We start from the raw sequence: 23,423 nt of genomic DNA, 5'->3' as shown, positions 1-23,423 counted from the left end.
ATGGTATTTGTCTTTCTCTGTATGATTTACTTCACTTAACATAATGCCTTCAAGGTCTGTCCATGTTGTCACAAATGGCAGGATTTCTTTTTATGGCTGAATAATGTTCCATTGTTTATATACAACATCTTCTCAATCCATCCATCCAGTGATGGGCACTCAGGTTGATCCCACAACTTGGCTACTGTAAGTAGTGCTGCAGTGAACGCAGGGGTGAAGATGTCTTTTCGAGTTACTGTTTTTGTTTCCTTCAGATATACTCCCCAAAGTGAGATTGACAGATCACACGATAGCTCTGTTTGTAATTTCTTGAGGTGCCTTCATACTGTTTTCCAGGATGGCTGCACCAATTTACATTCCCACCAACCATGCACAAGGGTTCCCTTTCCTCTACATCTTTGCCAGTATTTATTATTTCTTGTCTTTTTTCACAACACTTGTTAGAACAGGTGTGAGGTGACGTTTTATTGTGGTTTTGATTTGCTTTTCCTTAATGATTAGTGATGTTAAGCACTTTCTCATGTGCCTGTTGGTCATTTCTGTGGAAAATGTCTGTTTAGATCCTCTGCCCGTCTTTCACTCGGATTGTTGCCTTTTGCTGTGGAGTCATACCTGTCACTGCGTTTCCCCATCTGCACTCACAGCCTCAATGTCCTCAGATATTTACCGTCACAACATGAAATAGCTTTCAGCCCACATAGAGTCAACAACTCAGTGACATGCCCAAAGAATAATATGCAGCGGAAAGAAAGAGAAACTAATTTTAATACCATAATATATTTGCATGTAGACATCCTTGGGTGACCACCCCCATCACACATCATGCCGTAGTCACATGCTTGAACTCACAGTCGGTATCCACAGGGGATTGATTCCAGGACCCCGCCTCGTACACCAGAATTAGAGGATGCTCAGATTCCTTCTATAAACAGCATAGTGTTTGCGTGTAACCTACGCACGCCCTCCTGTAATACTTTACATCATCTCTAGATTACTTATGCTACCTAATGCAACGTAAATGCTGTGTAAATAACTGTCAGCATGTGGCAAATTTAAGTTTTGTTTTTTTTGAAATTTCTAGAATTTTTTCCCCTAGCATTCTCCATCAGAGATTGGTTGATCCACAGATGCAGGACCTGTGGATACAGAGGGCCAGCTGTACATACGGCAAAGAGGTTTGAATATTAGAAAGTAGGACCAGAAGCTGTTTCATAGGAGACCATAGAGAAAAAGAAGTAACAGAGGTCAGGTGACCCCAAAATGAAAAGAAGTAGCTGATTCTCACCATTTTGGAGTTGGGTGAACACACCAAGACAGATTACAGGTAGTTGAAGTAGAGAAAATGAAGAAGTCGGATAGTCCTGTGAGTGACCTGGGCCTCCTTCATAAATATCATGTCAGAACAATTCTCCGTTATGACACGAAACGTTAGGGCAGTGGCAAATACCTGGAAGCATATCTTTTATCTTGAAATCCTTCCGCGTACTGAGGAATACGTCCCATCCCTGGTGCTCAGATGGCACTCAGAGCCCATCACTGACAGTGTGGGGAAGAAAACAGGAGCTCCATGGAAGGCTCCTGGGGACAGGATCTGTTCTTACCACTGTGTTGCGGAAAATTAAAAAATTAAAATTTGTAGGATGGCAGTGTGTGTGCTACCTTTAGAGCATCCTTTGTCCATGAAGTCCAGCAGGGCTCCCACCTTCATGTATTCTGCTGATTAAGTCACGTTTGGCTCTTAGTTTGTTAAAATGAGTCTGAAATTGCCTGTTGCACATTTGCAACTGCTTTTGTGGCTTTTAACCTTTTCAACCAAATATGTTGTTGGAAGTACAATGATAGCTTGGATAGCAGAGTGCACACAGTAAGTAATTTATTCAAAAATTTCAGGGTAATGTCTTAAAGCTATGAAGCTTTTGTTTCTGTAACCAACATCTCCTAAATATTGGACTTTTTGTGTAACTGCTTATAAAAATGTTTCATGTTAGCACATATTAGAGAACTATTTATTTATAATTACAGTAGATTTAGGCCAGCAGGATATTTCAAAGTTACATGGGACATTTCTTCATTGTGCTTGGCATGACATCTAATATTCCTGGCTCCCCAAATTATTATGACAACCAGAGAGACCCCCAACATTTCCCAAATGTCCTCTTGGGATGGTATTACTGTTGCCGAGAACCATTGCTTTAGTAAATTCAAACAGAAAATGATCCAGTTGGTCTGGATATCAAATGAAATTGCAAAAGTGTATTTTGGGTATTACCAAAGCAGTGGTCAGTAATGGACAGAGTAAGTATCCTTCCTCAGTGTAATTAATAAAATAATAATGACATGAAAGATATTCAAATTCTCTGCCAATTAAGATCAAAAGGAATTTGAAGCAGCACTGCCATTCAGCATTTGAGAGGAAACTTTAATGAATAGTTAAATGACTTTAAGCAAAACAAAGTGTCCTTTTTCCTTTCTGAAGTTGCGGCCATCTGGAATTATGGTCATTATAAAGCTCTTCCCCAAGAGCATGAAATTCAGCAATCCACCTTTTAACCTGTTAGATCCATCACAAGTGTCATCAGCTATGCCCAGTGCCATTCAGCCCTTGGTGAGGGCTGTTTCCCTGTGGATCTCGAGAGCCTTAATGATGGGGCACCTGTCCATGGGCTTCTGCCCGGAATTCCCACAGCAGATCTTGACATAGGGCAGGCGGTTGAGTTTCTCCTTGAACCAGTACACCTCTATCCACCCATCATCACTGCTATGCCCAACCAGGGGAGGGTATACGTGGGGAGAACAAAACAGAACCTCAGTTCCCTTGAAGGGGAGGGGACTCCTCCAGCTTTGGGAGGAGACAGACACGTGGGTTACAGTAGTGTCACTGTCATGTCTGGACAGGGCAAGGAGAGGACATAAAGTCTTAGAATTCACATTTTGTGTGCAGCTCTTGTTTTTCTTTCCTTCTCTGTAAAGTCATTTTACTGCCTCATGTAATTGTAAAAGCCCCTACGAGCCCTCACTGGCCTTTGCTGCAAAGGAGAGCTGCTCACAGATGCTTTGCAGGGTCCCCCTTTGTGGGGAGCAAGGCTGGTGGGTCTAGGGGACGAGCGTCAGGGCTCTTCCCCAGGTGGGGAAGTCGGTGGTCAATTTGTGGGCCCAAGTGGATGCTGGGTGTGACGTGACTCCAAAGGACTCTGTGAAGCATGTGGGGAGGAAGGTGCTGCATGTCTCGGGTACCTGCCCTAACACCGAGAGAAGGCTGTTTAATTTTGGATGGTTTCAGTGCCCTAAACCTGGGATTTGATTGCTTTGGGTGCCACCAATAGCAGAGTCCGGCTTCTCCAGTAAGTGATCTGCCAGCGCCTCCAGCAGGTCCTTTTGAAATTGATCCTTTGTCAGCAGACATTGCTGTTTGAACATGACTGAAGTTTCCAGCCTGTAGGACACCATGGATAAGACCTTAAATGAATGCCCGCGAGACTGTTTTCTTGATGTTGCTCTTTGATGGTTGTACCTACTTTCTGTAGCTGATATAAAGGCTTTTACATCGTCTTTACCATTTTGTTACTCTTCATTAACATGCAGTATCAAATTATAATTAAAATTTACTGTCCTTAACTGTCTAACTTGATCTCTATGTAAAAAAATAAAACAAAGTTTAAACTCTTCTCAGATTGCTTTGTATAATGCCTTCTTTGCTTTTTCTAACAATAGTTTTCTGCATTTTAATTTCAGTTCCATAGTAATTTCAGACCTTGCTGCAGTACAGAATTTCAGGTAAGCTTTTAACATTGTGCCTATATCTGAGTAAATGAGAGTAACTATATTATTACTGATTATTGCTAAGCTTCTTGAAAACAGTTGTATCCTGAATCAAAAGAACAATGTATGTGTTCTTAAAAGAGTAAGTGGAAAATATTTATTTCTTGAACTATTGAGTCATAGTTGTAATACCTTATTGGGAAAATGAAATGATGGTTAAGACGTGTGCAGGTTTCTCCTGCTGTCTGCAAGTGGAGTGTTCCTATGACATCTTTCCTAAACCGGGAAACGAGGAAGCAATTACCTTCGGACACAGCTTGCTACCGGATACACACAGTAAGTCGAGGTGAAGCACAGATGCTCACAGACACAGTTCAGAGCCCTGCGGCTTGATGCTGAGATGCCAAGCGTGGTTCCCGGGGACAGAGCTTGGCGGTGTGGCTCCCGCTGCTCGGGGTGATGCTGCCTCTAACCCTGGCTGCCAGACAAATGCTGGACGTTATTTTTGCTTTTCGCCTTTTTTTGGTAAAAGCAAAAGTCCTCTTCAGATTTCTTTCATTAGCAAAAACAGGTATTAATGTAGGTCTTTGGTCAAAGTTAAGTGGTGAAAAACAAACTTTCAAAAAGCAGGGGATTCCTGTATTTGATTTGGTTTAACTTTATATAAGACATTAGCATGTCACAAAAGAAATCTCATAAATCAAAGTAAAGTGCTTATTTTATTCCCTAAAATATTTTGACCACAGTGGGAGGGAATAGCTCAGTGTTAGAGCACATGCTTAGCATGCATGAGGTCCTGGGTTCAATCCCTAGTACCCCCATTAAAAAATAATAGTAATAATTAAAACAGATAAATAAATAAACCTAATTACCTCTCCCCTGCCCCCCAAAAAGAAAAAAATTTAAACCGTTTTAAATAACTGACTAGAAATTTGAAATAATAAATGTACCCTTGCTTTACTATAAACATCAAAATAAATTCTAAGTATATTACAGTCAAAAATTCTAAAAATTCTAAAAATCTAAAGATGTTTATAAAGCTATATAAACATCTAGAAAAAATTTAAGGAGTTCTCAAGCCTCTAAGACAGAGATAACTTTCTGATCTTACAAATAATAAATAGAACCAAATGTGCACCCCCCTGCCACAAGACTGACTGAGGTATGGGGTGGGTGCGGTGGTAAAATCAGGCTGAGAAAAGGATTTATGGGACTGTTATTTAAAAAGCTAATTAAAATCTGTGTAGATGAAAGACAAAAAAACCCACAAAAGAGGAAGTGTAGTAGAAGATAAATGGTTACTACCAAAGTCATCGCACAATTACATAACTGCACAATTTTCTTTGATCTTCTGCATTGTACTTTCAAAATATTACAGTGTGAACAGTGCAGGCCAGGGTGTGGCGCATTCATAAATGATGGTGGTATTTAGTGTAGGTTCATTTAATCCACAGAATTACCTGGTTCAGTAGGTGACCATATCTCCATTTTCCAGATAAGGAAACCAAAGCCCAGAGCAGTTAAGGAACCTGCCTGTGGACACACAGCTAGTCACTGGCAGTGTTTTAAACCCTAGCCTCCTTTACTATCGGGCCATGCTTTTTCTGCCATGCCTCATTACTTTTCAGAATGGTGCAATAGTTTGGGAAAGTAATTTGACAATCTATTTTTAAAAATCATAAAAATATTCATCACCTTTAACCGTTAAAGGTGGTTTTTGCTTATCTGCTGAGGAAATAATTCAGCATTTGGTTGAGGCTGCTTGACCCAAAATATTGATCAGAGTGATTGATAATATTGAAAGTTCATCAGCAACTTCAGTTGTCAATAGAAAAGAAATTAATTAATGATACATGTACCCAAATTTTGCAGCTGTTAAAATGCACAATCTGGCAATCAACTGTGGTTTTCATTTTCCATTTGTTATGTAAAGTTGCATACATCTTACAGCTACAGCTAGGTATTTCATTATATATGAGAAAAGTAAGACATGTAATACTTACAATCTAATGATGAATGATTTTTGTTTTGTTTCTTAAATTAAAAAATTAAATATCTGTGGACATTTAGATGTTGGGAAGGAGGATTAAAGTGATGATGGAAGTTATTCCACAAGTGAACACACCCATTTAACTGCTGCCCAGACCAGGAAACAGAACATCACCAGCAGTCCAGAAACCCCCTTGGTGCCTCCTCCTAGTGCGCCCCACCTGCATCCTAGGCATAGATTTTAAACAGCATTGAAATACAGCAAAATGTTAACAGATCCCACATTTAGCTGTTTAGGACCATGACTGGTCTTTGTTTTCTGTTTTTCTCTGTTATCTAATCCCTCTTTTCCATTTCAATGAATCATACTGTGTTTTACTCTAACTTCGACTTACGGTTTAATGTCCACCTGTTACGTCATGTCTTACATTTAGTCACATAAAATTCGTCCTTTTGGAACTGACCTGTTCTGTTTGAATTTAGGAGTAGTACCATCGCCTTCCTCGTTCCTTCTGCAGTAGAGTCAGAAATACGGGTTCTAGTTGGCAGTAATTCTCTCACCTGCCTGTTACAGTAATTCTCCTCTGTTGCAAGGCAGCCCTTTGGGCACCATGTGTCAGTCTGTGCATTAGGTCGCTTCCTTTGACGCAGAGGTAAAAGTAAGCAGTGCAGTTGCTTCCCTTTCCCTCTCAGACTTGTCCACATTTCATATCCCTCTGCTCCGTCTGGAGGGGACTGGCCCATGCTCGTCCCAGGGTCAGGCCACGCTGGTAGCTTTGGCCACAGTACGACTGAGGAAACAGAGGCACACCACCCACTTGTACCTCCAGGCTCTCCGACGTCTGGTTCTAAGGTGACGTCAAGCCCTGGTGACGTCTCCCCTTAAAGAGGCCGTTCCTCAGTGCTACTACTTTGGAGAAACTGAAGGAAAGGTCAACTCCGAACCCAACGAGATGGGCTCACCCAGAGAGGACCTGCTCCCTCCAGCTCCTCTCCCTACCCTAAGCCAACCAGAGGGCTTGATGGCTGGAAGTAAATCTGTCTAAAATAAACAGTTATTTTGTTTAATACTAGATACATAATAGGTACTACCATTTGTTTAAATGTCAGTTGGCAAAATAAATGAGTGACGTGCAGTGCACCTAGAGGCCTTCTTTGGTTCCTGGTTCCTAGGCACTGAGTTGCAGAACCTCTGTCAGGGTCCCCAAGACCACCCCCAGGTCTCCTCATTCACTGGGAGCACTTGGGACTCAGCCAGTAGTCAGTCGTACCCATGGCTATGGTTTATTACAGCAAAAGGATACACAGCAAAATCCACAGGAAATAAAGGTGCATGAGACGGAGTCCGGAGGGAACCAGGAGCCTACATCCAAGAGTCCTCTACCAGTGGAGTCATACAGGATGCACTTAACTCCTCCAGCAATGAGCCGTGACAGTGTATGTGAAACACCCACCAGGGGAGCCCATCAGAGATGCCTGGGCTTTTCTTGGCAGCTGGCCACATAGCCACCCTCTGCCTGGCATGTACCAAAATCCCAGACTTTCAGAAGGAGGGCAAGTGCTCATCGTAAACTGCATTGTTTGTACAAACAGCCCCTCTTACCAAGGACTGGTGGGAACCCCCCCCCCAAGCCAAGCTCTCTGATGCCAGCCTGGAGCACCCTGCCAGTGTCTCTAAGGATTTTCTGCATGGAACCTTAGGCCAGTAGCCATACCCTAGCCCATCTTCAGTTTACACATGAGGAAACTACAGAGACGATGTGTCTTGTTCAAAGTCTCAGAGCTCTGCAGTGGGCCAGCCAGGCCACAGCCCGGGTGTCGTTACTCCAGGGCCATGGCTCTCGTGACTGTTTCACGGAAGGCCTTGTGGCCAGATTGGTCAATTTCATTATTTTTTTTATATCGTTAAGTTACAGGTAACAGTAAAACTCATGAAAAACACTGATTACAAGATTGAGCTTTCTGTGCCATGGCACTTTGTAAACTCAGGGTCTGTCCATTTTAGATATAGTTATATTCAGAAAATGACCAGCCCGCCCATTGTAACATAAAATCTAGTAGCCCACTCTGTGCACTTCAGAAGTACATCCGGGGACAAAATTTGCATGAGCAGAGCAATCACAGCATTGTGAATGGGTAGAAGAAAGGCCTGACGGAAATTCAACAGACATTAACAAGGTCTGCAGACAGGGGAATCTTCTTCTTTCTGCATTTCCCTCTAAATTTTCTATGCTGAGAATGTACTATTTCAGAGTGGAAAAAAATTACAGTTAAAGAGTAAACTTTAGAAGAGACTGCCCCTCACACTAATACTCAGTCCTCAGGTCCCAGCCGTGGCCCTGCAGCGCCGTGGAATCACAGGACAGTCCCCAGAGAGCAGACTTGGTCCTCAGAGGGCACTGAAATGGGTTCAGCCCTTAGAAGGGCAGTTTGGAAATTTCTCATGGAATTCTAAGTGTGCAGTATTTTAAATGACTCAGCAATTCCACTTCCAGGAGTTTATCCCACGGGGAGGCTCATTCAAATGTGCAAAGATACACACAGGAATACCCCCTGCAACCGTGGTAGCCCTGGTGAAAGACGCCTCCCTCAGTGGGAGTCTGGTCGTTAGGGCACAACTGCATATTAGAATAGTGGGTGACCATAGGGAATGGACAAGCTCAGTGACCTCAAAAGAAAGACATTTATCTTCCATTGTTTATATACTGTTTGAGTTTCTTACAGTATGTTACTTTTAAAGGTATTCATTGTATATTTTTTAAAAGGTGTCTTAAATGACTGGCAAAACAGAACTGATTGGGCAGGGACGGGGGGTTATATTGGACTATATCACAGAATGTTAAATTTCCTGGGTATGATAATGGTGGTGTGATTGCATAGGGAGGTATTCTTGTGCTTAGGAGATACGTACTGAACTATTAGGTGTTGAAATGTCCTGATGTCTGCAGCAGACTTTCAGAATGTTCAGCAAAGTACGCCTGTGTGAGCGTATGTACAAGTGTCCACATGCAAGCATGTGTGTGTGTGTGTGTGCGTGCAGTGCGTGGACAGAGGAAAAAGCAAAGTAGCACAGTGTTAACAACTGTTGCATCCAGGAGGAGGGTGTACAGATGTTTGCTTTGCTAGTCTCTTTTTATAAGGTTGAGATTTTCCAAAATAAAAAGTTGGGGGAAAAAAGAAAAGATTTTTGAAAATCAAGGAGCTAAAGGCATCTGAAAAACAAAGATATTATAAAGCACTATTAGAGAAATATTACAAGAGTGACTCTTTATCTCACCATATCCTTCCAAACAGAAACAGGTCCCTTTGCTGCACAGAACTTTATGCAGGATGCTGGTTAGCTGGGCTCTCTCAAGACCGGAAAGTGCTGGGCAGTAACCTTCCCCTTAAAAGATGCACTTAAGAAGGCATGTCTTTTCTCTCTTTCCTCTCTAGCTCTGCAAGGAGTCCGTGCAATGCTTCGCTGCTGCATGACAGCAGGAAACCAGCCAGCCTGATTGGCCAGGAGGTGATTCTTGTCATCTTTCTCCTGCTTTTGCTGGTCTGGTTCCTGAATCGAGAGTTTGAAGTCAGCTACCGCCTGCACTACCACGGGGACGTGGAGGCGGACCTGCACCGCACCAAGATCCAGAGCATGAGGGACCAAGCCGACTGGCTGCTGAGGAACATCATCCCCTACCACGTGGCTGAGCAGCTGAAGGTCTCCCAGACCTACTCCAAGAACCACGACAACGGAGGCGTCATCTTCGCCAGCATCGTCAACTTCAGCGAGTTCTACGAGGAGAACTATGAGGGCGGCAAGGAGTGCTACCGGGTCCTCAACGAGCTGATTGGGGACTTCGACGAGCTCCTGAGCAAGCCGGACTACAGCAGCATCGAGAAGATCAAGACCATCGGGGCCACATACATGGCGGCGTCGGGGCTGAATGCCACGCAGTGCCGGGATGGCGGCCACCCGCAGGAGCACCTGCAGATCCTCTTCGAGTTCGCCAAGGAGATGATGCGCGTGGTGGATGACTTCAACAACAACATGCTCTGGTTCAACTTCAAGCTCAGGGTGGGCTTCAACCATGGACCCCTCACGGCGGGCGTCATTGGCACCACCAAGCTGCTGTACGACATCTGGGGTGACACGGTCAACATTGCCAGCCGGATGGACACCACGGGGGTGGAGTGCCGCATCCAGGTGAGCGAGGAGAGCTACCGCGTCCTGAGCAAGATGGGCTACGACTTCGACTACAGGGGGACAGTGAACGTCAAGGGCAAAGGCCAGATGAAGACCTACCTTTACCCCAAGTGCACGGACAGCGGGATGGTGCCGCAGCACCAGCTGTCCATCTCCCCTGACATCCGCGTCCAGGTGGACGGCAGCATCGGTCGCTCTCCCACGGACGAGATCGCCAACCTGGTGCCTTCCGTGCAGAACCCGGACCAGGCGTCCCTGGGTTCCGATCACAACCTGCAGGCCAAGGACGTACACCTGACTTCGAAGAGACCCTGGAAGGAGCCCATCAAAGCCGAAGAAAGGTGTCGGTTCGGCAAAGCCATAGAGAAAAGCGACTATGATGAAATGGGGCTGGAGGAGACCAGCGAGCTCACCAAGCTCAACGTCTCGCAGAGGGTGTGACGCAGCCCAGTGCTGCCCACGGTGCTCTGTCCGTCGAAACAGCCGTCTCCGTGCTTGGCTGTTGTGTGTTCCAAGCGCCACAGTTCCCGTCCCCAGACGTGGTGTTGTGTGGTCGTTGCAGCCCTAACTTCTGTGTGGATCACAGTTATTCAGGGTTCATTTTCATCCAGTGTCTCTGTCCCACCTTTATGGCCCCTTCCCCTGCTGTGGTGTGATGTTTGTTGCTCAGAGAACAAGTGCCTTCGGGGGCTGGAGGCCTCGGGTCCGGGGAGGCGTGGCCTTGGGTGGTGTCCAACGTTGAAACAAAGCTGTGGTTAAGATGTTATTTTTATTGCTTTTTCTCACGGGACACTTTTTGTTTTATCCCTAATACAATGATTTTGAGGTTTTTTTTTTTTCTGTATACATAATAGTGTTTTCCAGTGACCTGACCTTTCTATGTAAACACGCACACACACTTGCATTCATGAATCTGAGGTCAAGTGCCAGTAACTCACCAAGCGGGGATGCTTGGGGGTGGGGGTCGTGGGGCTGAGGTGCCCCTCCCCACTCGCACCTTCCAGGGCACGCGGGCCCCACGCCTGCGGCTTTAGGGCTTCCTGCGCCTGCAGGCCGAGATTCCAAATGCTAAACAGTGTCACAGCTCGGGAACCCAGGCCTCAGGGATCTCAAAGCCGTTTTCCATTCTGCCCCCGCCCTGAGAGGGTCTTCCATCTGGAGCAGAGGGGCTGTGACTCGTCCAAGAGGGGCGCACAAAATAAACATCCGAGGGTTGCGTTTATTTATTTATTTATTTATCAGGAACTGCGTGTGATTCGGGGAGGGTTGCCGGGGTAGTTGTGAAGGGAGTAGGCGGGAAAGGAGGGGTGGGCAAAGGCTCAGCAGGAGGATGAGAAGATGGTCACTCCTGCCTCAGCCACTTGGGGCCACCTCTCCCGCAGTTGCAGTTGGGGCTGAGTAGGCCCTAGGTGGGCCCCCCACCTGCATGCTCCAGGTCCAGGGGGAAGCCCTCAGTCACCATTTAAAAGCCCAATGCTCCTCTCCTGCCCTGCACCCACGAAGTCTCCCCATGGCTGGGTTGGGAGTAGAGCGTGGCTCTGCGGGAAGCTGGAGGTCTGGGCAGAGCAGCAGGGCCATGCCTTCCATTCTCTGCCTGGCAGGGCCTGCTGGTGGCAGGATTGAGCCTGGTGAGTGAATCCCAGCCCTCCTCAGATGGAGCTCTTACACTGTAAGTGGGGACAGATTCATCTGGACATAAATGTGTTGAAACCGGGGAAGTCACTTCTGTGCCCTTTGTTGCTAATCCTGCTTGTAATTACATTCGCCACGTTGAGTCTGGAGTTTATGTAGAGCTGTCCTCAGGCCAGGGTTGTCCAGTCACAGTCACATGACACCTTACAGCTCATGGGGTAACTTGAGGACCAGCTCCTTCCCTGTTTAAGGTCTTTACCGACATGCCCTGTGCATTCGTTTTTCACTGGTAAATCTCTGTGCAGCTTTCACATCTGCATTAAGTCCTGTTATCACTCCGCCTCACCAAACACATTCAGAATCTGGCCCTTCCAGCACCATGAAGTATTGATTCTGATCAGCCAGCTCCCTGGGCACATGCGTGGGACGGCCACCCGGCAGGGCGGTCACAGCCAGGAGCTCGACGTCCAGGGAGGTCTGCCTTCAGGTTCCACTGTCAGATTGTTGGTCTTCCAGTGCCGGAGAATGGATGATTGTGACAATACCTCTTGCTTCTAAAGAATGTATTCTTCTAAAATACCACAGAATTTTTATTTCTATTTTTTCTTAGAAACACTACCTGATGCTCTCATCGTCTGTTAAGGATCGTGGGCGCATCAAGGGTCCCTCCCAGCAGTATTCCAGTGGGTGTTGAGTATGGCCCCCTCCCTTGGCGCCTAGCTCCCGGCTCTGCAGCTTTGGTGGCAGCTGTGAGGGGCTGGGCGGTGGCCGATGAGCATCCACGTCTCTGCTATTTCTCTCACAATGCGCTCCACAAAGTTCACCTCTGCACACCCTTCCTCTCTATCAGACTCTTCTTTTCCCTCCTCTCCTGCGAAGATGTCTGTGATTCCTGACCCTTGGGAAGCTGAGGAGCTGCAGACGTGGAGAGAGAGTGGTGACATCTCGTGCGGTTCAGCACGGTGCAAACTGGAGCCTTTGAGGGACAGTTGAAATTGTCTTTTAAAAACACCCTGAGCCTTCGTAAGCAATCAGTACAGATTTCTCCCTGGGCCACCAGTGACTCGGGGCCTTCCCAGTTCCTGCTCGGAAGCATACCTCAGTGCAGAACCACAGAGTCCCTGCAGTGGCGGTGCTGGCCGTCTGACTGTCGGCATGGAGCAGACGGTTTCTGAAGACAGGCGGGCTTCTTGGCGGCGGGGTCACATGCTCCCGACTGACTCAGTGGATGCGTTCTTCAGAGCGGCAATACCTCCTGTGAACTTAGGGCAGGAAGCAATACTTCAGAATTGAATGTGTGTAAATAGTTGCTTTGAGTTGCAGTTGCAAATTTCTTCTCGGCCTCAGGTCAGATCAAATTATATATATAAAAACTACATATAAACAAGCACACGTAATTGTATCTAATGCAAACAAATGCAGAGCATCCGTTAGGAAACCCTTCCGGAGCTTGGAGGGCCACCCAGATTATGCAGCACCCGCCCACAGCTCTGTCACCCTGACTGCACCGCGGAGACACCTGCACATTTGCACTTGACAACGGAGAGCCAGAGGGCCGCGTGCTTCCCGTCACGTGGGCTGTAGGGATGCGTACTTTCCAAAGACCTGTCCGCCTTTGCATTTCTAGATTTTTGAGGTAAGCACTTTTTGGTGATTGTTTCGGGAAATCACGTCATGCCTAGAATCTGAAATCAGCGAGAACCAACTGTTTGTGTTCTCCATCTTTCCTTTGCTCTTTTTAAATTGTTCATCCTAATAATTTCAAAGTGCATCCACTGAAGAAATGGACATTAAAATACTCTAAAATCTCAATATTTGATGCCTTGTATTTCCTCATTAACAAGATCGGTACCGCACCAGAGGTTCGAGCATCCCTGGTTCCCTGCCATTTGTGGCCAGAACAGGAGGATTTGTAGTTGTTGCACATCGAGATTTTGAAAACAAGGCAACTTAAAACCCTGTTGTTTGTGTGTGTGTGAGTTTTTAATGGACATACTTGCTACAGTTAGAAGTATTTATTTTTACGTGAAACTTAGCAAAAGCAGGTTACAGGACAAATTTTGCTTGCAACCACATCTCAGTTTTACTAGGCTTTCTAGTTTTCCCCCCACAATATTAAGAGAAGGAATTAACTGAGAAAATGAAATAAGTTTTCTGAAAAGATACACCTATGTAGCCTCTCCCGCAGAGTTCCTGGGTTGCCCGTATCAAGGGGGAGTCACAAACCCATCTTGCAATCTGTTTAAAGTCACAAAGCATCTTCCCAGAAAAACACACATGCCATCTGTCCTGTCACAGAGATTCACAACACCGCCAGGTCCGGAGCCAAACCACAGCTCTGCTAGACATTAGAGCGCTCCCCCCACCCAGGGTCTCTCCCGGCGAGTCCAGTATTTAGGTGCAACTTGAGAGCACAGGATCCTTTTGTTGACTCAGCGAAGGGAGAGGCAAATGTGGCCCCAGGCTGTGTCCATCCCACTTCTAGGAGATTCTCTGCTGGAAGCTGGTGCCATTGAGGACATTACTTGTTGACGAGGGCTCTCTTTCCTCCGAGTCTGCGCTGCAAGCATCCCTAGGAACGTCTCAGGAGATCAGGGAACAGCGGCCCTTGCTGCGTCAAAGGTCTCTCTATTGAAAAGGGGCCCCGCGGGGACTTCAGAACGTTTCTCAGTTAGGAAGGGCAGCCTCTAATTTTTGCAGTAAGCCTCAGGACTTAGCATTTGTGGTTTCTCTTTCATCTAAAACCTCTTTCGCACGTGGTTGCTTTTCTCTGCCGTGGGAGCCTATCACTGTGGCCGCCTGGAATAGATCCCAAGTGCCAGGGAGAGGAAGCTAACTGGGAAAGAGATAAGTGAGAGGAAGTGATTAAGAAAAAGTACACACTTGCACACCATGTATGCATAACCTCAAAATCTCCCCACGTCTATTTTTATGCTGTTCCTTTGTAAAACATTCGTGTGTGTGTGTGTGTGTGTGTGTGTGTGTGTTTATAACATGGCTCTGAAGAGTTATTACTGTATAGTAGAGTAACTTAAGCTTGGGGAATTCTCAGATTCCTGCTGGGCCTGGAAATCAGAAGGAGGAAGGAATTACGCAGTCATGCATTGAGCCATCTGCCTCCTGAAATCTCAGTCATCGACAGCAGCCATTCTTAACCTTTCTTGCAGGGGGCTCCCAAAACCTTTGATAACTTTATGAAAGTTGTGGCTCCTTTCTCCAGGAAAAAAAAAAAGCACATTAAAAATAAACCTACTCAGTGTTCCTGGATCCAAATCAAATACCCATGACCTGGAGTGGTGATTTTTAATGATAACTCTCTGCTAGTGAGGTTTCCAAGCATTTCTAGACTCTCCATTGGAAACGTGATTAAACAGGTCAATGCTACTTATTTATATACGCATTTCCAATCCAACTGTAGTTTAGAGTTTAGTGTCGGAGCTGCCTCAGTACATCTGGAGAGCCATTCAAAGGACTTTTCAATATAAAGACAAAGTTAGTTGGATTCTTTTCAACGGAGAAGTAATGTTCAGGCAGTGTTTACTGAGGACCTACTCCGTGCCAGAGCTCCTTTTACTTAGGTGGTTACAATGCTGGGATGCTTGAGAAGATCTGACTAGCAGCTGTGATTAGATACTGTTTTTTTGTGATGGCTCTACCGTTAGGAATTCCAACAGGAAGCTGAAGGGAATTTCAGATATCCCTGTCCTTGTTGACTTTTTTGAAGAGTGGCTTCCTTGATGTCATCTGTAGCCCGTTAGATTATTTTCATGTTCATGGTCTTATGAAGTATTCACTCTCAAGAAAGAGCAACAGATGAGGACCAATATTGTGTTGGTCCCTCCAACACACGTGGTCATACATTTTTATTTCTAAAACAATCCTCTCCTGATGATGACTGGGGTCCCAGCACAGGCTCGGAGCTGAGCAGAACGAGGCACGGGCTCGCACTGGTCGGGCTGCTGGGAGCCTCTCGGGAGTAACACACCCAGTGAGGCGTCTGCCGTGTCTGTCTCCGGGAGAACGGCTGGTGGTCAGAGGACCAGGGTCTCGGCCAGCCCCTCACCTTTCTGTGCCGGCTGCCGGCGGGCAGCAGTCTTCTCGGACCTGCACTTCCTCTGTCTTCTTTTGACCTTCTTGATCTTCTCAGCAAACAGAATTCCTGCCCTCTAGGTTGGAAGGGTGAGGAATGATATCAGAAAGGAGGAACTGCTCAGACTTGTCCATGTGATTCTGGGGAAAGGAGCAGGATGGGAGTGATGTGGACACACACACACCCCTCAGGCTCCTTTGGGCGTAGACATCCTCGCACCCAAGGCAGACCTCAGTGGCTCCCCACGCCCTCCCTTCTTAGGGCCGCCATCTCGAACTCTCCACAGCTTCCCGGCCTCCCCAGCTCTGGTCTCTGTTCCTGGACAGCCACTCCTCTCCAAGGACACTTGTGCCTCCCTCCTCTCCACTTGTGGCCCCGTCCCCCACATCCCACCATCACCTTTAACCTCCCAAGAAAGTTTCAGTGCTGGGCCACCTGACTCCCAAACTTGAGGAATACAGAGACCCACAGCAACACGATGAGCAGACACTGTTGATTTAAAGAAAGTAACTCTTAAGCTGCTAAATTCAGTTCTCCCACATGCCAATATGCCTCAGCACATAAAGCAGCCTTCTTCCAAGACATTCAGAACATCTGGAACCCCTTCTGTCCTCATGATGCCTCACTGAAAGCAGAGGTGTCTTTTTCTGTACAACAGATTCAAGGCTCAGGTTCAACGTAGCCGAGCGGCTGGTCCCCGCTCCGCCAGTTGTTGCCAGGGGTTCCCAGCTACGTAGCCAGAAGACGGCGCCTGCTGCCAAAGCCAAACCATCTCCCGTCTTGGCAGCTCCCGTCCTTTGCAAGGAAAGAACACAGCATCCAGGTGGTGGAATGGGACATTGTGCATTTAAATTGTGAGATCAGACAGCAGGGCATTTAAAAAACTTCTGAGCATTATACATGTTCAGTATAATGACCACATGTACAGCAAGTGACCGCCAAGACAAACATGTCTTCCGTTCTCTCCCTGTCCCCTTCTTGTAAGACCAGCTACTTGGATTACGTGTGGAAGGTTTAAGTTATTGTCTAATGTCTGCTTGGACTGGAGAAGTGCAGTTACTCAGATGTCCATGTGGACTTGTGCCGTGTGCTGACCAAGACCATCAGGGAATTGAGACAAGATTTGTAACACGCCGATGCCTTCAGAATGATTAGTGAGAAACAGATTATGTCGGGAACCTGCACGTCCTGCTAACGTAACAGAAGTAGATTGTATACCTTTAACACAAGGTCAGGTTTTTTTTCCCCCCAACTGTTGATTACACCATAAAATGTTTATTATGTATAATGTTCAGTAGTTTTTTTTAAATGCCCTTATACACCTGTACATCTCCAGTATTTCAGGGTAGTATTTGAGGGGGAAAAGTCCTAAATATTCCTTGGTCACTTAACTTGAAATATCATAGAGCATAATTTACAATTTCCACGCCAATTTGGGGATCTTGGGTAAAAAAACGATTTTGTTGACTATTTACAAAGGACCAAGGAAGCCAATAGTTTGCTTTTTAGAAGGAGGTCTTACAACGTGGTAGGTTGGTGAAACGTTTCTTTGGTAATTTTGATTTGCCAGAACAATCTCTCTTTTTGCTCAACAGTAAAGACTTCTGGCGGCATCACAGATATGCTTAGAGTGTTCATTTAGCACAGGAGAATGTGGCTAAACGTTGTCCTTAGTCTCCTAGTTCTGTTGTTAATTGCATGATGTGTTGTACTTTCCAAAAATTTTAGTCAAGGACTTCCAAAGACTTCTCAAGGTCCTAATCTACTGTGATATCTGGAGAGCTTTTGGATTTGGTTGGTTGGTTGTTTTTTAATATTGAAGAATGTGATTTGTATGAACTTTCAGAAAATTGATTCAATTAAACTCCAAATCTAAGAAGATAAGGTAAAACTATTTGGGGAAAAAAAGGATTTAAAGCAGTTATCCAGATAACTTAGGATAAAAGCATCCTTTTGTGTGAAATATCTCAGGTGAGACAAAATTAATTTATTGCATGAATCACATGGATAGTGATCCAAACCTTCAGCTCACTTTTCTTAACCATGGGCCACTTCCATCCCTTCAGCGTCTCATTTCCAAGTTTCCTCGTCTTCTGCCACCGCCCATCTGGTTGGCAGAATTACAGCAGGCTCAGACCTTTGTGCTCCGAGAGAAAAGCTAGCGAGTTCCTGTGAACCAGCCGCTTGGTGGGCACCGGGACTCCGAGAGTTTGCCTGTGCTCCTGACGGGTGGCTTCTGTTACTGTCGCGAACACAAGCCCTCGGGCATCTGTGCTCTGCCAGCACCAGCATCCCCATCCCACGTGTCCTGCGACAGTCTGGCAGCCAGCAGGAGACTGGTCATTCCTTCCGCTCACCCCTCGGAAGTGCAAGAAGGCAGCCTCCTGGCACCACCGCGGGGCGCCAGCCCTCCTAGTGCCTCTTTGGCTTCTTGGTGGACTCTGGTGACCTTCACGCTCTGCTGGGGATGCTTTTTCTGGTCTGTGCCTCATGCACAGGCCCAGCCTGAGACGCTCCAAACCCCTCACCATAAACTGCCACCAGGTCCCGGGCAAACCCGTGGCACCCACCACCCTTCAGAAAAACATCTGCAAATTCCTTCTGGTTTTAGCTCCAAGAAGCTGCCAGAGCTGCAAGTGGGGAGTCTGGGCTTGATCCAGGCTCACAGAGAGGGCCTTCACCCCTCCAGTCCTGGGCTGGCCCAGGCAGCCGCAGGCTAGACTCTCAGACCAGCGTGGAACCCAGAGAACCCCCCTGCCCATCCCACCAGTGATCCTGGGATCCCCAAAGCTGTCCTTGGACTTGGGGGCAGTCAGGGACAGAGCAGAGGACCATCTGGGAATGCCCAGAAAAGTGGATGTCAACACTGTGGTCCCAGCGTTCAGTAACCTAACGTAGGGGCCCAGCCCCTCGGGTGCCACAGCTGCAGCCGCACCACAAGCCATCAGACGGGTGTGCCAGGCAGGGCCTCCGGGCACACCCTCTTCACGCCTCCACATCAACTGAAGCACCAGTAACACACGGATGAGCACCAGTAAAAAACCCAGAGCCTTAACATCCTCTAGGAAACCCTGTGTCGATTTCAAAGTCTGTAACAGGCAGAGTTTTAGGATGTAGCTATCCCTGAGATGATCCAATCACTAAACAGCTCCAATGTCTCCATCCACACACTTACCTTCATATCAAAACCAGTTCTGTGAGGCTGTGAGTTGTGATGGAACATGACACGGCAGCGTCACCCCATCCCTACAGCTTTGACCTGGCAGGTCGGGTGCTGCATCGCCTTGAAGGGGCAATGGTGGTTTGTTCCAGCAGCGTTTTGGCCGTGGGTGGTCGCATGCTCCATCTGAAGATGAGCATCCTTTCACACACCTGACCCAGGCTCCCACACCCGGCGCTGCACCTTGCAAGTCACGGAGTAACAGGAATCACAGGAGAGTGCATGTCATCTTTCCATTCCAGAAGCACAGGGAGTCTTCTGTTTTAATCATCGCACTTTCTAGAAAGCGCTCATGGTTCCTCTTTTCCTCCCCGACCCCTTCTTCCCATCTCCACCTTTCCATCTTCTCTTTTCCAGAAGATGAGCACACTGCTGAGAGGGGAACTCGGCTTCCTTTCAGATAAAGGGAGGGAGCCTAATTGTCGATTGAAAAACTATCTAAGGAACCGCTTATGTTCTGTCAACAACCAAAAACAGGAGGAATTGTATCTGTGAACAATTAAGCTGCATCTGTGTATAGATAAAAAGCACGTTATCTTTCATTCGTTACTACAGATCTTGTAATCTATTGTATATTGAAATGTTTTACCGTATCAGAGAAAACGTCATGCTATAGATGAAGAAAAGCTGGGGCAATAGTTCAAAATACAGTATAATTAACTCACATTTTGTTTGTTTATTCTGGGTGTGGCACAAGTTCAAGTAGAAAATGTGCTTACTATAAATTATCAATCAGAAAATGAGTTTATCTGCAAGACTCCTGAAGCTTCTCTTTAACGTAACGCCCATTCACAGAGCTCACTGGGTGGGGGTCCTCCCTGCGGTCGGAGGAGGGGTGGAAGTCTGGTTGCTGCATTTTAATCGGGGGGGGGGGGGGGGGGGGGAGGCGGTGCAGCCTCAGTCCAGCCTGCCTCCTGCCAGGCCACCGTCAGCTCCCCTTAGCTTGAGAAGAAGTGTCAGAACACGGAGTGGCTGCAAGGCTTCAGGACCTCGAATGCCACTCTTGGGACTGGAAGTTTCTGTAGCCTTTTTCCTCCAGCAGAACGTGTGCACACAGGCAAATGTGCAAGGAGGTCAAAGAGGCGCCCTCTCCCTGGGGGTCCCGATGCCAAAGGGCCAGAGGGACCTCCGTGGTCAGAAACATGGTGGGAGGCTCGTCTGCTGTGTGCTTCTGCTGTGATTTCCCTGGAGTTTGTTCAGCCCTGAGCTGAGCTCACAGACAGAACTGAACCAAAACTTGTTTTTTTTTGGACTGTTTGGAGCAAAAATAGAAGAGAAAGGCTCACTTTTTCCAAGTGATTTTTTTTTTTTGGATCAATAGGACAGATCCAAAGTAAGCGTTGATTCACCGGCCCAGTTTTCCAGTCTTCTCACTTAGAAGCACGACGGCCAGTTGCCTGAGATGTCGGCGTATTCTGAGGACGCGCTTTCCCCGTGCGGCGGGTCAGGTTTCCTGCCCCAGCTGTTACATACATTGTTCTTAACTCTGAGCTTGACTTTTTTTAGCGGTGTTGGATAAACAGGTGTGTGAAGCTGGTTAGCAAACACACTACAAAGAGAAGCTGCACTCCTCCTGGGAAGAGACTGGGCTTTTTTGGTTTTTAAATGCAGAGCAACTATCTAAAAAGAGAAAGTTCTTACTGTCCCAGCCACCTAGCAATGAGCAGGGGAGGCGGGGAGATAGGTGTTTAAATGTGCATATTAACAAATGCCCTGATGGCTAAATTTTTTGGTCCATGAAGGAAATATTGTTCACCTCTTTTTTTGCTGTTATCAAGCTCATGTGAGAATAAGAAAGCATCCCTTTAAGTAGCATCTCTTTCATGCCCTGGAAAGGCACCCCTTTCCAGCCTGGTGGCTCTCTTGAGACTGAAGCAGTCACTTCAGACCTTCCCCGTGTGGTCAGAGACCTGGCCTTCCTTGTCCAACCCCCCCTGGAGATACACAGCCAGCACACGGAGGCCGTGGCATCCTTCTGGAAAATAAAAGAAGTATCTCATATTACAACTCTTCTAGCCAAAGGGACCTGCAAACGAATGTTAAAGTTGAAGGATATCATTCTCAACTTTTGAAAGGATATTAGTTTGAGCTTTGATTTATCAATTAGTCTTTCTGGAGGACTTTTTTTTTTTCAATTAAATTACTCTGGTCTGTTGTGAGGCCGTCATTTTAATGTCATGGCTTTATAGGAACATAAAAATTTGATGGCAATGAAATTCATTAGAATTCTCCATCATCTTGTGGATTTAGTGCCCATCTGTCTTGCAGATGTTTCCAGTGGTGGCTTACAGTGGTCCTCATCGTAAATCAACCATATGCCCATGTAGCATGCCCACAGGGAAACACTCGAGCACAGAGACCCAAGACTGGGCGTCTAGTAAGGCTGTCTCTGACTTGGGTCCAACCCCCCAGGAAGGCGAGGGCCCAGAAAGGCGCACACGCATGGATGTGCTCTTGACCGTAGCTTTAGAAACAATCCTCCCAGCTCAGCAAGTGTCACTTTGTTTCTGTCTGCTCACCCTTTTCATTTGCAGTAAACCTGACAAAAACTTCCAGAGTGAAAACGAGAATGTTCGTATTGGAAGGAGTCGTTGGCAGGCAGCCACCGACTCAAAGGACGAAAACTAATTTTGCTCTTGTTTTTCTGCCAATAGCTCCTTGGTCCCCACACACCCTGCACCGGCCGGACCCGGCGGGAGGCGGGGGTGGGGGTCCTGATCAGTCAGCTGCACACAGGTCCCTGAAAACACCCAACGGAGAAGGTGAGCTTCCTCTGCTCTGGAACAGACTCTTTCCCCTCTGAGTCCCACCGCCCCTGGGGGCGGTCACCTCACTCAGCCTGTCGGCCACGCGGAGCCCAGGGAAGTCCACTGGGATAGGGCCCTCCAGCCACCTTCCCTCCAGTTAGAGGGGATCCTTCACTTTACTAAGGAAGGGAGGGAGGGAGCGTGGGGGAAGGTTACAGAGAAGCAAGGAAGGAAAAAGGAAACAAAGAAAGGGAGGGAGGGGGGAAAGAAAGAAAAGAAAGAGGGAGAGAGGGAGAGGAGACTAGCGGACACCTTTGCCGCTTTTTAAATGGACTTGTGAAACCCGTTTCCGGAAGAGGTTTCAGCACACGTCTCCTGCAGGCAGCATCCTGCCTCTGGGGTACAGAAGGGCTGGAGCTCTACAACCTACTGGGGGCCCCACTTCCGACGGAAGGCAGGCACTGGGGCTTGGCTGTTCCCTGTGCCGCTGGTGAGGCCCCGACACAGCGCCCTTCCGATGTGCGGCAGGCGGGGGAGCGTCCTGGCTTTCTGAAGAGGAGCAGGAATAATTTGGGTCTAACAGGACTTGGAGAAAAGATTCCAGGTTCCCTCAAGCCCCACCAGAAGAGGGGTGGGCTGAGGGTGAGGGTCCAGCGCCTGGCTAAGCTCTTCTGGAACCCGGAGGCCCCCAGGGTGGGCAGGCAGGGCAGGGCAGGCTGGGGCAGGAGTCCTGCACCACGGATGGGAGGAGCACGGGGACAGGCTGGCCGGCCTCTTCAGCCAGAAGGCCCAGGAGGTCCTGTGGAGGAGAGGCCAGGACCACTGTCGCTCTTCCCAGGAAGGGACCTCGGCCTCCAAGTAGGTGCCCCTTCACCCAGAGAGATGGCCTGGCCACTGAGTGCCTGAGACCCCAGGGCCTGGCCTGAGTCTGGTGAGAAAGCAGTTCCCTCTCCTCACCCAAAGCCCTTTAGAGAGTTGAGGCCACTTCAGGAGAGTTGAGCCCCAGGAACTGGCTCCGTCAGGGAGACCCCCCCACCACCACCACAGTGACATGTGGCCCCGCAGTGGGACCTGGAATGTTCCAGAAACATTCAAGCTTGGAGTAGGGGGGAGAGAGCGGCTGGGGAGCAGAGCTGAAGGTGGGAGGAAGGAGCCACTGGATGAGGCTGCTTTCATGCGGAGCCTGAGGCTATAAATAACCAGGCAGCTGCTTCACAGCTGGGGCAGAGGAGGTCCGGGCAGGGGGAGGTGAGGAGGGCACAGCGAGACAGCAGCTGTCCAGCTCCTTTGAGCTGCAGGAGGAGCCCTGGATGCCCGAGGGGACTACAAGCCTCCCCTCCTGACGTCTGGAACCGACAGCTGGGTCCAGACTGGACAGAGACACAGGGTCTGCCATGGGGCTGCTTGTGTACGTGTGCACCTATGTACCTGTCACCGATCAAGGTCTCAGACATTTTGAACAGCTCAGGGGACAGTCTTGTGCCCATGTAGTCAAAGCCCCCACCATCTGAGTTGAACCACTGTTTTGATCTCTGTCATCGTCGGTTGCTTCTTCCTTTTAACCTCACGGTTGATTCATCTCAGTGGAATCCTGCAGGAAGCACTGTTCTGTCTCTGGCTTCTTTCAGACGCTGACATGCCTGTGAGATTCCTCTGCCTCATGGGTAGCAGAACTCTGTCCTTTTCATTACTTTATAGTATTCCGTTGTGTGCCAAGATCACGATTTATTTCTCTATCCTCCTGCTGAGGGTCACTGGGTCATTTCCAGTTTGGAGCTCTTACAAATTATGTTGCATTGG

At 47.6% G+C, this 23,423-nt stretch overlaps 1 protein-coding gene across 2 annotated transcripts in view; it reads left to right on the top strand.

The window, feature by feature from the left end:
• Nucleotides 1-13,378, top strand: part of ADCY9 (adenylate cyclase 9) — a 109,268-nt gene extending 95,890 nt beyond the window's left edge. For both annotated transcript variants that reach the window (XM_072942585.1, XM_072942586.1), the window contains exons 10-11: nt 3,733-3,774; nt 9,184-13,378. In XM_072942585.1, the coding sequence (XP_072798686.1) occupies nt 3,733-3,774; nt 9,184-10,375 (1,234 nt within the window). In that variant the 3' untranslated portion in view covers nt 10,376-13,378. The remainder of the gene's footprint in view (nt 1-3,732; nt 3,775-9,183) is intronic.
• Nucleotides 13,379-23,423: the final 10,045 nt, after the last annotated feature.

Source organism: Vicugna pacos, chromosome 18 (genome assembly GCF_048564905.1).
Source record: "Vicugna pacos chromosome 18, VicPac4, whole genome shotgun sequence".
NCBI classification, from domain to species: domain Eukaryota; kingdom Metazoa; phylum Chordata; class Mammalia; order Artiodactyla; family Camelidae; genus Vicugna; species Vicugna pacos.
This window is presented reverse-complemented; position numbering and strand designations above follow the sequence as displayed.